Consider the following 13805-nt stretch of genomic DNA (forward strand, 5'->3'; position numbering starts at 1 on the left):
AAATCCAATCTGAGCCCGTTGCGTTCCCGCGTCTCGCTTGTGGCCCTGGCGACTGACGGCGGATCGGATCGAATCAACCCGCCCCAGCTGGTGGTCCCACACTACCCGCGGATGGCCGGCGCGTTGGCGAGCGAACGCCGACATCTGTAGACTGTAGCCAATAGCGATCCACCAATCCACCCCCACCCCAACTTCATAAACCAAGCTGCCACTAGCCGACTACACCACCAGCAGAGAGCAGACCCGCCGTCTCCGCTATCAGCACGCGTGTAGCCCTGCAGCGAGGAATCACCACACACACACACACGCAGAGAGACAGAGAAGAGGAGGGAGATGTCGCCGCAGTCTCAGCAGCAGACGGCGATAGTCGGGGAGGAGTACTGCGAGGGCGAGGACAGGGAGCTGACGGTGCGCAAGACGACGCTCTTCACCCCGGGGGACGGGCTGGAGGCGTACGACCACCGCACGGGCGCGCTGGCGTTCCGCGTCGAGACGTACGGCCGCGGCGGGGCGTGCGGGGGCGGGGCCGCCAGGGGGGACCTCGCGCTGCTGGGCGCCCAGGGGGAGCCCGTCCTCACGGTGCGCCGCCGCCGCCCCAGCCTGCACAACCGCTGGGACGGCTTCCTCGGCGACGGCGCCGCGCACGGCCAGAAGAAGCCCGTCTTCTCCGCGCGCCGCTCCTCCATCCTCGGCGCCGGCACGGGCGCCGCCGCCGTCCTCGTCGACCTCCTCGCCCCCGGCGCCGCCGGGGAGTTCCGCGTCGACGGCTCCTTCCCGCGCCGCTGCTGCCGCGTCGTGGCCTCCGCCAGGGCCTGGGCCGCGCCCGTCGCCAAGGAGGAGGAGGAGGAGGAGGAGGAGGACGTGGTGGTGGCGGAGGTCAGGCGGAAGGTGGACGAGGACGCGCACGTCATGATGGGCCGGGACGTCTTCGTGCTCTGGGTGCGCGCCGGCTTCGACGCCGCCTTCGCCATGGGGATCGTGCTCGTGCTCGACCGGATCACCGGGGATGACGTCGACGGCGACCTGCGGGAGGACCTGCTCGAGGCCGCTACATCGCCGCCGGCGTAAGCACGCGGGACCGACCTCCCGCTCGCGTGGGGCGTGGCTTCAGTACAATTCCACAAACAATTTTCTCATGGTTCTTCGATCCGATGTACTTTACCTTCGAGCATGATGTGAATTATCTTCTCAATTCCGTGCTGTTTCCCCCCTTCCAATCTGATGCTTGACATTGGATCACCACGAACAAATTCGTTGCATTGCCGTTCACTGCCGTCATCGGAGGGTTGTTTTCGGAGTCAAAAAGGTGGAATTTGCCGTGTGTGGCGGTGAAGCGAAGCTGGCTCTTTCAAGCCGAGAAAATGGACGTCATTTACGTGGGTGGCAATGGATGGGCGGTGGCAAAAATCTGTTCTCCCTTCGGTATGAACTGCTGTGGAGGACAGAACAAATTAACGATGCTCACAGAGGCTGCATTTATTTTTCTGCTCGGTAGGTAATATATCCCAACTAACCAAAAGGCAGATGATGCTAATCACTAGTTGGTTCGAGGTTCACAAGTTGGTTCGAGCTCGGGACTCGGATTAGAGCGGCTCGCCAGAGTCGAGCCAGGTTTTTAGAGTAGCTAGCAAGCTGTACCAAATTAATTAAACTATAGAATAATAATGGATATTTAATAAAGTTACTTAGAATTTATATATTATTAAATCATTATATAATACAATATTATTTATTAAGATGTAGCTTGCCAACTTCGAGCTGAGTCTCTTCATTCAGCTTGTTTGTTAAGACTGTGTTCATCGTATCCCTCTTCTCTCCCCCTTATCCCTCTTCCCTCCCCCTCCCTTATCACTGTAGCTCATATAGGGGCTACAGTCGACCCCTATCCCCTTCACCGCATCCCTCTTCCTCCTCCTCTCCCCTCCCATTTCCTTCTCTCTCCCACTAAATGGATGGGGACGCTACCGCGCTCGCCTCCCCCTCGGCCGGTAGCTTCCCAGACAAGCGCGTGCGATCGGAATACTCCGTGGAGCGAGCTCCAGGCGATTCAACCGCGACCGCAACGCCGCCGGAGAAGGTAGCCGTGGTTCCGCGCACGGCACCAAATCCTTTCTATTGGTCCGGGCGACGAGCAGCAGAGGTCGTTGTGGCCGCGGATCCGCCGGCTTGCTTCGTGGAGCGGCCACCCCGCCGATCCGTGCGAAGGCGCCACCGCCGGTCGTCTCTGTCCGCCGGTTTTGCGTCTGCGGGGAGGAGGTCAACGGGAGTTCGTCGATTCGCCGAGAGATCTACGCTCACCCGATCTGCGTCATTAGAGCTTCAAGGTCCAAGGTACGTGTCCCCTGCTCCATGTTCTACATATCCGATTCAATCTGTGTCCCAAAAAAACCTAATTTCGATTGACCCTAGGGTTTACATGTACTTCAGTTGTTTACATAGATCGATTTATTTGTTCATGGCCAACTTGGAGAACTAGGGTTTACTGTGTCCTCCGAATCGCCTAATATGCTCAACTGATCCGTCGTTATCATGTACACCAACCAAAAGGCAAATGATGCTAATCACTAGTTGGTTCGAGGTTCACCGGTTGGTTCGAGCTCGGGTTAGATTTAGCTCGGGGCTCGGATTAGAGCGGCTCGCCAGAGTCCAGCCAGGTTTTTAGAGTAGCTAGCAAGCTGTACCAAATTAATTAAACTATATAATAATAATGGATATTTAATAATTTTACTTAGAATTTATATGTTATTAAATCACTATATAATACAATATTATTTATTATTTATTAAGATGTAGTTTGCCAACTTCGAGCTGAGTCTCTTCATTCAGCTTGTTTGTTAAGTGGAAGGGCCAAGCCCGGTCAGCCAACAAGCCGTTTCCAGACCTAGAGGCGACGTCAGATTTCATCTGCAGCACGGGTGATACGTGACAGGTTCGCCGATAAAAATGGAACAAGTAGATAAAAAGATGTTCCCAACGAATGGCCTGCCCCCTTTGGATCACAAATAAACCACATCTGACGTTGACACAAGTCCACAATATGACATCGACCATAGTAATGAAGGTGTGATGTAATGGAAGCGTCAGTGAGCAGTTCTCACATTATCATACAGGCAAAATGTTTGCTCAGCGTCTAACTTAAAAAATATTTAGCATCTAACGAAGTTACATTGACCATGAACATCCATTTGTATATATTTTGCAAACCTAATGAAATTAAGCTATAATGCAGTGGAAGTATATTTGGAGCAGTCCTACTCCTAAGCATACCATCTTCTCAGCAAAAACATTTGTTCAGCATCTACCCACACCCACAAAAAAAAGATCATAACAATAAATAATAAGAAGAATGCATCTTGTGGATCCCAACTATACACCTTTTGAATGCCAGCACGTAGTACAAACAATAAGATTCTGCTGGCATGTCCGGAACACACTGTCAAGAAAAAGAACTCCCCTTCTATGTCCACGGAAAAGAATCGAATTGAATTGCCAGTCTATGTTAAGTGAGAGCTATGTCTTTCATAACCTAAGAGCCACCGCTACTGTTGATTCCAAAATAGATGGTTTTGCGGTTAAATGCATTCATAGCGTAGTCGACACGGATCTGACCTAGGTCAGTGTTGAAGTGAAGTCCGTATCCAAATCCAATACCAAATCCTGGTTTCCCCTGCCGCAGAGCTGGATTACCTGCAGTTATGTGTGAATAACTGATACTACTGAAAAAATTATTTCCATAAGAACATAGAAACACTGCATCTGATGTAAAGAAATCTTGAGGATGGTGAAACTACATTTTCCATAACTACAGATGAATATGCAATCATTAATTATCGATCATGTACTGTTGTCGTGTTTCTCTATGCGCATTGTATCACACTGTACACTGATGTAGTGATTTCTATCATGCAAATTATCAGTTTCCTTTTTCGGTTCTATATGATATATCATCTAGGCGTTTCCACAAACCCACCAAAAGACATCTTGATTGCATCCCACAGCAGGGCACAGAGTGATAATTTCAGCCCCTGGTGAATCATAAACTTAGCAATCCCTGAACTGAATTATGGACGTTTACAAGATTCCACAAAACTTCCATTTTTTCCTAAAAAACGAAACTAATTGCGCTTGAACTAAGAAACTATGATGTTATTTTCTTAGGAAATATTCAATTAAGTAATGAACCTCAAGTCAATTTTTGAAAGTAATAGAGATTAGTGCACTACTACGCATAGAGGAAACAACACCCTTACCAGGGACATGACGAGCAGACCCTAAGTCACTCCCACAGTCCATGAAAATAGAACCCTCCAGATGCTTCACCTTCACAGAAACATGTCTCAATACTTTGTGGTTATGCCATACAAATATCGCTATTCTGGATACTAGGGATTTGTTGGACAGCACAAAGATAAGCAGAATATCAAAGATTCACAATAAGCTGATATTGGTAGAAACTATTAAGTTGCATGCACTAACCAATCCAACCCAAAAATTTAAGCTGATAGGAGGTGTGGACAATTTATTTATATTATATTCCAACACTCCCCCTCACGTCGAGTCTCTTTTGGGTCTCCGATGTGGAATATGAGCGAGCAACAATTATTTTATTTAATTGCACTAACCAGAATTGGAACACGAGACCTCTGGCTCTGATACTATATTAAGTTGTATACCTCAACCGATCCAACCTAAAAGCTTAAGCTGATAGGAGGTGTGGGCAATTCACTTATATTATATTCTAACAGAAAGTCAAAAACTTCTATGGAAAGTTCATTAATTGCTAATTTCATGAAAATTCATGATTGACTATATCAAAACTCTTAGTGATGCGGTTTCACGAAAATTCTTAGACACTTCCATGGAAAATTCTATGGCCTGTTTGGTTCAGCTTTTTTCTGACCAGCTTTTCCGAGAATGTAGCTGTGGGAAGAATCTGACTGTGTAGAGAATCTGAGTATCATTAGGATTACGTGCGGAGGAAGATAAAATTGTCCATGTGGCTCAGGATCTATAAAGTGACGGATTACTACTATTGCGACGACTCCACCAATTATATGTTTATGTTGATTTTGAATGGTTTTTACCCAAACGAATTTTATAGAAGCTGGCTGAAAAGCTGAGTGTTTGACAGTCCGCAGCAGCTTTTGGTAGCCAGAAGCTGCGAAAAGCCGAAACAAACAGAGATATATCAAAGATTCTCAAACAAGTTTCAACAAAATGCTGGAGCTAGGTGATGCTGATTTCTTAAAAATTCGCAGTGACCATTGTTTCACTCCAATCAGAGACTGATTGCTGATTTCTGGTAAACTACAAATTTCGCAATCCCAAATCTTGCTTAAAGGATTCAAGAAGGCTTCTAGGTTAAAAAAACAAAATAAATATTGAACATATCTTAAACTGTGTTGCTGCAAACTACCACCGGAACTCACAAAATTGTGTTTCACATTCAATGAATCATCAAAGAAGAAAATCCGATGCAAGGGCAGATGTTACACCACTCAACGTCAATGAGGGGAAGTACTTAGAATCAGCATTTGTCTAGTGCTCTAAACAGTGTGCAACTCTAAAGGGATGGCGTGTAATAGCAGCAACTCTCAAGATTCAGATCTTGTAGCAGAACACTTCCAATGATCAACATGAAAATACTCAAAGCTATGAGTAGAACAACCACATCATTAGTTTTTATTAACATAGAGCAATAAAGGCCTTCGGCATATGTCACATAATAAACTGAGAATAGTCAAACATGTCTCACATGATAATCTGTGAAGTGTGAACAGAAACCAGTGAACAAACTCATAATTAACCATTTGTTCCCCTCAGGATCTCTGTTCTGAGTTGGTGTGGGAAGTGTTGGGCAGCAACTAGTCGTTGTAGTTTAGAGTGTGTTTCTACTAGTATTTGGGGGGGGGGGGGGTCTGGACCGGTCACTTGACCTATCCTTTGTAGTCCGTTTTACTTCTTAAAGAAATGGCATGCAGTTCTTCTGCGTCAATCGAGAAAATCAATCATTTGTTACTCAGTAAACTACCTAGCTAAAAATAAGTTACCATTTTGTTTAACTAGTCAAAAGTAAGTGGTATGACTTTCATGTGTTGGTGTCAACTGCTTGTCTATTCATCTTTCTCTAGTACAGTTTCCATTCCCTTCGCTATAAGTACCAGGTTTTTTCAAACTATTATAAGCACACAAAAAAAACATAAAATAGGCCTGGTCTATTTGACACTGACATACCAAGGGAATCGTATATTCGCAGTTAGCAATTAGACATAGTCTTCCTGAACCAACAGCGCCCTCACCATAGCCTCGGACACTACCAAGTCCACCTATGGCAAAAGCTTGATAAGGTGCCATGTCCCCAACAATGGATCCGCCTGTCAAACTGTGAGGTAGAGAGATATGAAGAGCTGTCAGAGAAGAGATTTCCAGAGAATGAATAGTAGGGGTACACATTACCTAGTAACCAAAAATGTCGGACCCAACTTAATGCCTTTTGAAACTGCACATTTAACTCTATTGAAGGTCAATGACTTAGGTACAAGTGGCAATCCCTGTTCCATTTGGAAGTTTACCTACAAATAAGGGTTGTTGTATAAGGTAGGCATTATGGTAGAAATAGTATCATAAAGTTGGCATAACATACTTTTAAGAAGCTATTGTCATTGACATCTGCATAACCAGATTCTTGCTTCAAGATGATCATGTTGTCATGGAGATTACCACTGCATGACAATTAACAAAAGTATTAATGATAAGCACTTACAGCTGCAATTTATAGCAATCCTCTAAAAAATCATCACCTGCATGTCAGAGGAAAACCATCATGGTCTCTGGCAATAGAGTGGCCCTGGTTATTAACAGGACGGATATTCTGTGGGAAAAGGCAACAGATAAGGAACCTGTATAACATGAAATTAACAATGATCAATTGAAATTAAGTTTGAGGCCAGCCTCAAATTTAACACTGGTTCCCGATGTCCAGTTTGATGTAGCTGGTTCATTAAGCTCCAAACCAAATGACAATCGACTAAGGTTTATCCCTCTGCTCCCTGATCGTGTGAAGTTATCAGCTGGGAATCCATGGACGGCAACTTCTGGTGTCATTGAGTGCTGATTGCTCAAACCATAAGAACGTGAGGAAAAAAATGTAAATTCAATCAAAAGATTATCAACAATGATAGGTTTCCAGTGCTTCAGCTTTACTTATAAGAAATGTAGAAGAATAACCAGGATACACAGTGCAATGACAACCTGAAATACAAATGATTGCTGTGATAACCACTCAGCCCTAGGGCGTCTATAGGCAATGACAAAATTGGAGTCGTTGATTCCTTTATCCAATATCACATCCAACTTCTCACTTCTCCCAAAGAGGTTTGGATGTTTGAGAGAGATCCTGCAGGCCAAATTCTAGATTCACAACGCGGTAGTATAATCTCTGACAAAAAATACATATATACAGACTCACGGAGAGATGCATAGGCATGTCACCCAAATGCACAGATCTGGTATGAAGATAGTGTAAGAATCTGCACGTGCATGAAGTCATGAACACGCAAGACATTGTTGTGCATGTGCAAGAACGTGCTAGGACAGACATGTTCTAGGCGTCAGGCATCAGGCATCAAAGGCATGCACAAAGAGACAGGGAAACACCGGATGCTAAAGTACACGGTGCACTTGAACAAATATACCAGTGGATGCATGCCTACCTTCCAACGATTTGTGATAACGTGACGCCAGAGCTTCTGAAACCACCCAGAACAACAGCAGGTCAGGATTAACCGCAAGGAAAACCAAGAGGGAAAACACACATCAATTAGAGGGCTCCCTAACAGGCAAAGTACCGAGCACCTGAGGGGCGGCAGCAGCAGCGCCTCGCACAGCATGTGGGTGAGATCGACTTTCATATCCACCTTGGCTGCGGCATATCCACGAACAGATGAGCGACGCCAGCAAATTACCAACACGCTCAACAACCGCCACGAACAAAAAAATCTAAAAGAAAGAGCAATGACCTTTCCCTGCGTTGACGCTCTGCTGAGCTCCCATGGCTGCGGGCGCGAGGAGGCACACTTCATGCGAACTCGGGCACTACGGCGCTCCGCGCGGCGCGGCGAGGATTTTGAGCGGGAGGTGCCGAGGCCGTAGGGCCGTGGGCGCCTTGGGTGCTTTGCGTGGGGCAGAGGGAGAAGTGAGGCTGTGAGAGTGGGATTGCTTCGGTTGGGTAACTAGCTGCGCAGCTTCCTTCCGTTGTTGATGTCATTTTTTTTTTTTGCAAAAAAAAAGAAGAAGAAGAAGAATGACTAACAAATTGACTCTCTATGAGAAGTAGGTGCACTACCCTTCTCATTCTACAAAATTATGCATAAATAGACGTGTGGATCTTGGTTGTTGTCTCTGTATTGACACACACATAACCAATAGTATAATATACGTATTTTTATTAAAACATAATCTAAACATATAATAGATATAACTCATGGTAATGCTATTTGACTAGTCCTCTCTTATTGACATCTTAGCCCCACGTCGAGGGATGTTTGTTTGGAATTATAATCTATACATATTATATAATCCAACAACTTTTTAACTATGTTGCTGGATTATATAATCTGGACAAATTATAATTCTAAACAAACACCCCCTCAGTCTGGCACACACACATCTCACCATCGCTTTCTAGCGTACTGAGCCAGATGACCTAACATTACGACGCTATCACAGTTGTGGCGCTTTTGTCGTGCCCACACTCTACAATCACTATACCCCTCCTATTTTTTATGTCGTATGATAAGGACATCACTCTTTCAAATACAAGTTAAAGAGTCGAGAAAGGCCAATGCAGGCATTCAACTCATCTACATCATGGCGAAAGTCCAGTTCAACTCAAGTTAGAGCCCATCTCGGTTTTCAGGAGCAATCCTAGGTAAAAACACACGTGAACTCTGTGTTTGATGGTCCATATATTCATGAAAATACATTTTGATAAGCTAACTAATGGTTTTAGTATGACATCAAAAAATACCCTAAGTCAACAAAAATACTAAAACAAGTCAACTTTCAAATCTATCATGATACCGAGGCATCGTCTTTTGACCTATTGGACGACCGTATATCGCGTTGGAGTCCATTAAAGGATGCATTCAGAGGTGACACCTAAGACCGTGTAAGTAGCCTCTATCACACTCGTTACAGTTCCAGTTTTGTTGTGTTCTTGATTTCCTGATGAAATAGATATTATTCGTCACACTTGTATCGCTAAAATCAATTGTTATAAACCAAAGCCCTTGTCCTTGGTTTTGTTTGTCTTTGTAGACTCGTCCTTTTAGATAAACATCTGAAGCTCTTACAAAACTTACATGCTTCATACATATCTGCAATTCTAAATTGTGTTTATCTCGTTCTTTCTTGTGTTATCGATTCGTTTGCAAGAAAGCCTTCTCATCGTCAAGGTCAATCATATTGTGTATGGTTGATAACCAACAGAACAATATTGTAATGGTTGTGGGGATCTAAATTAATCTTAGTTCAAAGTTTACATCATGAATTTTGAATTATTCATCAATTGAGGTTGACATGTCTATGGGATGATCAAATTGTGTCTACACCAAATGCATTAGGGGCTGGGTTGATCGTTAGGTATATTTTGTTTTTTTCTTTAGATTGGATCCATTTTTTGCTTTACATAGAGTCCATAAAAAACTAAACATAGAGTCCACCACATTTCTGTATTATCCTCCTCTAATTTGACCCACTAGATCACTCGATAAATTCATTAGATCTCTAATTATATGGTAATTATAAAAATACTATCGGGTTCCTAAGTCCTTGGCCTCGTCTCATAAGAATGACTAGACGTCGCACCCCTCAGCTGATGCCTTTAGAGGAATAAGGGATCGAGTATAACTAAGTATAATCCTACCATGAGATAGAAAGTTGTGCCTAAACACGTCGAGGGCACTATGACCTCGAAGTTGGTACTCCACATCAAGAGACATATTGACAAGTCTATAGCAATAGCTTTTCGGGTAAGTCTAAGGCATACCATATTCAGTGTGTGAAGTGCAACATTATAGGCCTAATAGACGTGTTGTTGCCATGACTTAGGTTGTAAGGTACTGTCGAAGATAAGTAATATAGGTGCAACATAAATATAGAGTAACATGCCTTGTTTGACTCCCGACTCTTGCGGACAGATTCCACTTCATGCCTCCACCTCGACTGACACCTTACCCTTAAGGACCAAGAATAGGACAAATCAACATTTGGTATCCGTCTTGCTCAACATCTAACCGCATAAGGAGTCTAGGTACGAAACTGCGCCCTGTAGGCATTGTCTCACCCGAACCAAGGGTCAGTAGCTACGTCCGTTCAAAAATTAATTTCGTTTTTAAGTATTTAGTGGATTCAGACAATAGTTAATGTATGTTTTACATATGTGTCTAGATTCATCATCATCTATTTACAATATAGACATAAAATTTAAGTGCTAAAATGAATACTAATTTAGAACATAGTGAGTATTAAATATTAGCTCTTTAAAAACCCCATTCATCAAAATATAGAATATTTTAAAATAAACATATGAATGTATTCAAACAATTCTTCTAGTATGTCTAAATGATTCTTTTTGGGTCGTGTCTAAACTACCCTTCTGTGTCTCTATATAATTCCTATGTGTAATTATGTCTACTGTTTTTTTGGACTGCAGGAATTTCAGAAGAATAATATAGAAAATTTATAGAAATTAGTTTTTAGCTAATTTGGAAACCTTATTTTTCAAGGAATTTTTATGTTCTCAAGAAAAAAGTTTATTTTCTGTTAGAAAATAGAAATCCCTTAGGGCTAGTTTGAGAACATCATTTCTTCAAGGGATTCTATTTTTTTCAAGGGAAAATGAACTAATTTTCTTTGGGGAAACAAAAATCCATTAGAAAAATAGGGTTCACAAACTAACCCTTAGAAAAATGGGGTTCTCAAACTAGCCCTTACCGAGAAATGTAGGAATGGAAAAAAACCCGCAATCCAAAGACACTAAGCATTGTAGCACCCTGGCATCGAGCCATAGCACAAAAGAAGAAAAAAAGTAAGAACTAGTTTAGCAACCTTGTTTTTTAAAGGCTAGTTTGACAACCTATTTTTCCAATGGATTTTTATTTTCTCAATGAAAATTAGTTTATTTTTCGTTGAGAAAACGTGAATCTCTCGGAAAAATAAAGTTGCCAAACTATACCAAAGAGAATTTTATTTTTCCAAGAAAAAATAATTTATTTTTCCTTGGTAAAATAAAAATCTATTAAAAATGAAATTGCCAAAATAGTACGCACTAAAGAAAAGAGAAACCGGACACGCACAAGGAGACAATTGTATATTTGGGTCTCCAAATACGGTGCTTCGCAATATTGCCATCACAAACAGTTAAATCGCAAAAACGGGACTATAAGCATGGTCTAGTTGATTAAGCTGCCATTTACCGTATTCTCTTCATTTTTATAATTCCTTGTATTTCCTCCTCGTAATATAGATTTATCTCTGTACCTGAGATCTCCATTTACGCAAAGCACCGCCGGACGAGAGGAGATTAGGAACAGACAAAGTAGGACGTGACACAACAGGACATATGCGCTCGTCAGGAATAGCACAGCAGTAGCATGAATGAGAACAACATTAGCACGAACACAAAACGGCTGTATGAACAGCAATACGCGAACAACGCGGCCGTGGCCAGGCAGTCGTGGCCAGGCTGTTCGGCCGAATGGCCGGCCGTGGGCAGGGCTGAGACCAGCTCGTTCGAGGCCAACGCGGCCATGGGCAACCCGCTGTTCGGCGTCGGCGTCTCCAGCTCGTGCGCTTCCATCGTCATGGCAGACAGGGGAGCGGAGTCAGCGGGCATGGCGACAGGGGAAGATCGAGACGGTGCCTAGAGAGTTCGTGCTCGGCGGGGTGGCGGGCCTGCACTTCCATCACGGAGGACAGGTGAGGAGAGTCCGCGGCCATGGCGTCAGGGGAGAACCGCGCAGAGTTTGGGCCGTGCTCGGCGCAGGGCGGCGGGGACCGACGCGGGGGCAGCCGTGGCAGACGCGGTGCCCTTCGTAGCCAGTCCGGCAGCGAGTCCAGCAGCGCGTACATGGAGATCTCGAACGAGCACCATTGCGCGGGGAGATCTCGAACGAGCACCATTGCGCGAACAGGAAGAGATCTCTCGAACGAGCGGAGCGATATAATGCAGAGAAAAGGGTAAATCTGTCTCATTAAAAAAATACACGTAAATGGATTATAAAAAGGAAGTGAATATACGATTATGGCAGCCTAATCAACTAGACCATGTTTATAGTCCCTTTTTTGCGACTTAATTGTTTGTGATGGCAATATCGCGAAGCACCATGTTTGGAGACCCAAATATGCAATTGTCTCCACGCACAAGCTAGGAGAAGAGCTCCTTGTCTTACCGAAGTGTTCTAGACCCGGTGTAGCCGCTGCACCAGGCACCAGCCGTCGAGCCCAACGCAACGCAACGCACCAGCCACTCCTACTCCGGCTCTTCCAAACTCCGAGTTCCGACCCCGACGGGGAAAAAATCAGACTCCTCGTTTCCCTCCCTATCCTCTCTCGTCACGCCGTTGTCGTCCCGTTGCTCGATTCGAAGGCGCGACCCTTCGCCATCGCTCTTGCCTCGCCTTGCCGGCGGCGCCAATACCCGTGCTCGCGTCGGAGCGCCCAACTTCCCCACGGTGGCCGTTCCGCCGCGGCGCACGCAGGTGGGCGATGCGGTCGGATGAGTGGGCGGCGGCGGCGGCGGCGGCAGTGTTTCGTGGAAAGGAGGAGGAGGGGGGCCTTGTGCTTTCCCGCGGCGTTGCTGTCTCCGCCGCATACGCCCCTCGGAGCCGGTGATGGCCCCGACCGCGGAGTCGTCTTCCCCGCCGCCGCAACGGCGCCCCCGCACGGGCCCACCCCCGGGGCTGAAGAACCTCAGCAATACCTGCTACCTCAACTGCGTCCTACAGTGCCTCGCGTCCACGCCGCCCCTCGCCACGTTCTGCCTTGCCTCTGGCCACTCCGACATTTGTAGGAAACCCTAGCGCCCGATTTATCCCCTTGCGTGCTCTTTTTTTTTCGCAATTCATCAAGTGGTTGGTTTTTGGTTTGTTTGCTTGTAGGCAAGAAGGTGTCCCCGAATAGGGACAAGGAGTGCGCGTTCTGCGTGCTTGAGCGGCAGATCGCCCGGCTGCTTCGGGCAGATGCTGGGGCGCTCGATTCCCCAGCAAAGGTAATCCGCTGCATGCCCCTATTCGCTGAGCACTTCAGGTGGGGGCGCCAGGAGGATGCGCACGAGTTCCTCCGCTATGTGGTAGATGCCTGTCACACTGCTGGCCTCCGCACGCGCAAGCTGCTACTCGCTAAAGGTGCCAATGGTAACTGTGGTGAGGATGGCAGGGGGCAGGGGGCATGTCTGGTTATGAGGGAGACATTTGGTGGGGCATTGCTGAGTCAAGTGAAATGCCTTGTGTGCAACAGAGAGTCTAACAAGACTGATGAAATAATGGACATCAGTCTCGATCTGCCTGGGAGCAGTTCTGTTGCTGATGCCCTTGCCCGCTTCTTTAAGCCGGAGATATTGGAAGGTGCAAACAAATATAGTTGTGAAAGGTATGCTATTCTTTATCTAAAAAAGGACACTTCAGGGTTGATCATAACATTTTCAGTGGAAACAAAATCATGTAGGAAGTTCCACCAGCCCCGTCTTTTGCAATATAACTGTCCCTGTAGGCAAATGGTGCAGTTTCCTTAGTCTTTAGTTCCAT

General features: G+C 45.4%; 3 protein-coding genes across 5 annotated transcripts in view; 2 read left to right on the top strand and 1 right to left on the bottom strand.

The window, feature by feature from the left end:
• The first annotated feature begins 242 nt into the window (after positions 1-242).
• Positions 243-1240, top strand: LOC100275527 (uncharacterized). The gene has a single exon (NM_001149586.1). It carries the CDS (start codon positions 334-336, stop codon positions 1066-1068), a length of 735 nt encoding a protein of 244 aa, NP_001143058.1. The 5' UTR covers positions 243-333; the 3' UTR covers positions 1069-1240.
• Positions 1241-3300: 2060 nt separating this feature from the next.
• On the bottom strand, positions 3301-8193 carry LOC100192668 (uncharacterized). Its single transcript, NM_001365542.1, has 11 exons — positions 8019-8193; positions 7855-7921; positions 7713-7748; positions 7252-7396; positions 6952-7110; positions 6801-6871; positions 6644-6722; positions 6457-6572; positions 6235-6382; positions 4251-4320; positions 3301-3687 (listed from the first exon to the last, which is right to left on the bottom strand). Exons 1-11 carry the CDS (start codon positions 8050-8052, stop codon positions 3527-3529), a joined length of 1086 nt encoding a protein of 361 aa, NP_001352471.1. The 5' UTR covers positions 8053-8193; the 3' UTR covers positions 3301-3526.
• A 4241-nt stretch (positions 8194-12434) lies between these two features.
• The window catches only part of LOC100281515 (UBP25), a 28185-nt gene continuing 26814 nt past the window's right edge, over positions 12435-13805 (top strand). For 2 of the 3 annotated variants that reach the window (XM_020546203.2, XM_020546204.3), the window contains exons 1-2: positions 12435-13068; positions 13161-13650. In XM_020546203.2, the coding sequence (XP_020401792.1) occupies positions 12894-13068; positions 13161-13650 (665 nt within the window). In that variant the 5' untranslated portion in view covers positions 12435-12893. The remainder of the gene's footprint in view (positions 13069-13160; positions 13651-13805) is intronic. The other variant, NM_001154433.1, reaches the window with a different exon arrangement.

Source organism: Zea mays, chromosome 6 (genome assembly GCF_902167145.1).
Source record: "Zea mays cultivar B73 chromosome 6, Zm-B73-REFERENCE-NAM-5.0, whole genome shotgun sequence".
Lineage (NCBI taxonomy): Eukaryota > Viridiplantae > Streptophyta > Magnoliopsida > Poales > Poaceae > Zea > Zea mays.

What these genes read in the sequence shown, in the direction of transcription:
- LOC100275527 (NM_001149586.1), top strand. Translation starts at nt 334, where the DNA reads ATGTCGCCGCAGTCTCAGCAGCAGACGGCGATAGTCGGGGAGGAGTAC.
- LOC100192668 (NM_001365542.1), bottom strand. Translation starts at nt 8,052, where the DNA reads ATGGGAGCTCAGCAGAGCGTCAACGCAGGGAAAG. An exon ending in CTGCTGCTGCCGCCCCTCAG is followed by an intron (nt 7,749 to 7,854) that starts GTGCTCGGTACT and finishes GGGTGGTTTCAG; the next exon opens with AAGCTCTGGCGTCACGTTAT. An exon ending in GTCTGCTCGTCATGTCCCTG is followed by an intron (nt 3,688 to 4,250) that starts GTAAGGGTGTTG and finishes ACATAACTGCAG; the next exon opens with GTAATCCAGCTCTGCGGCAG.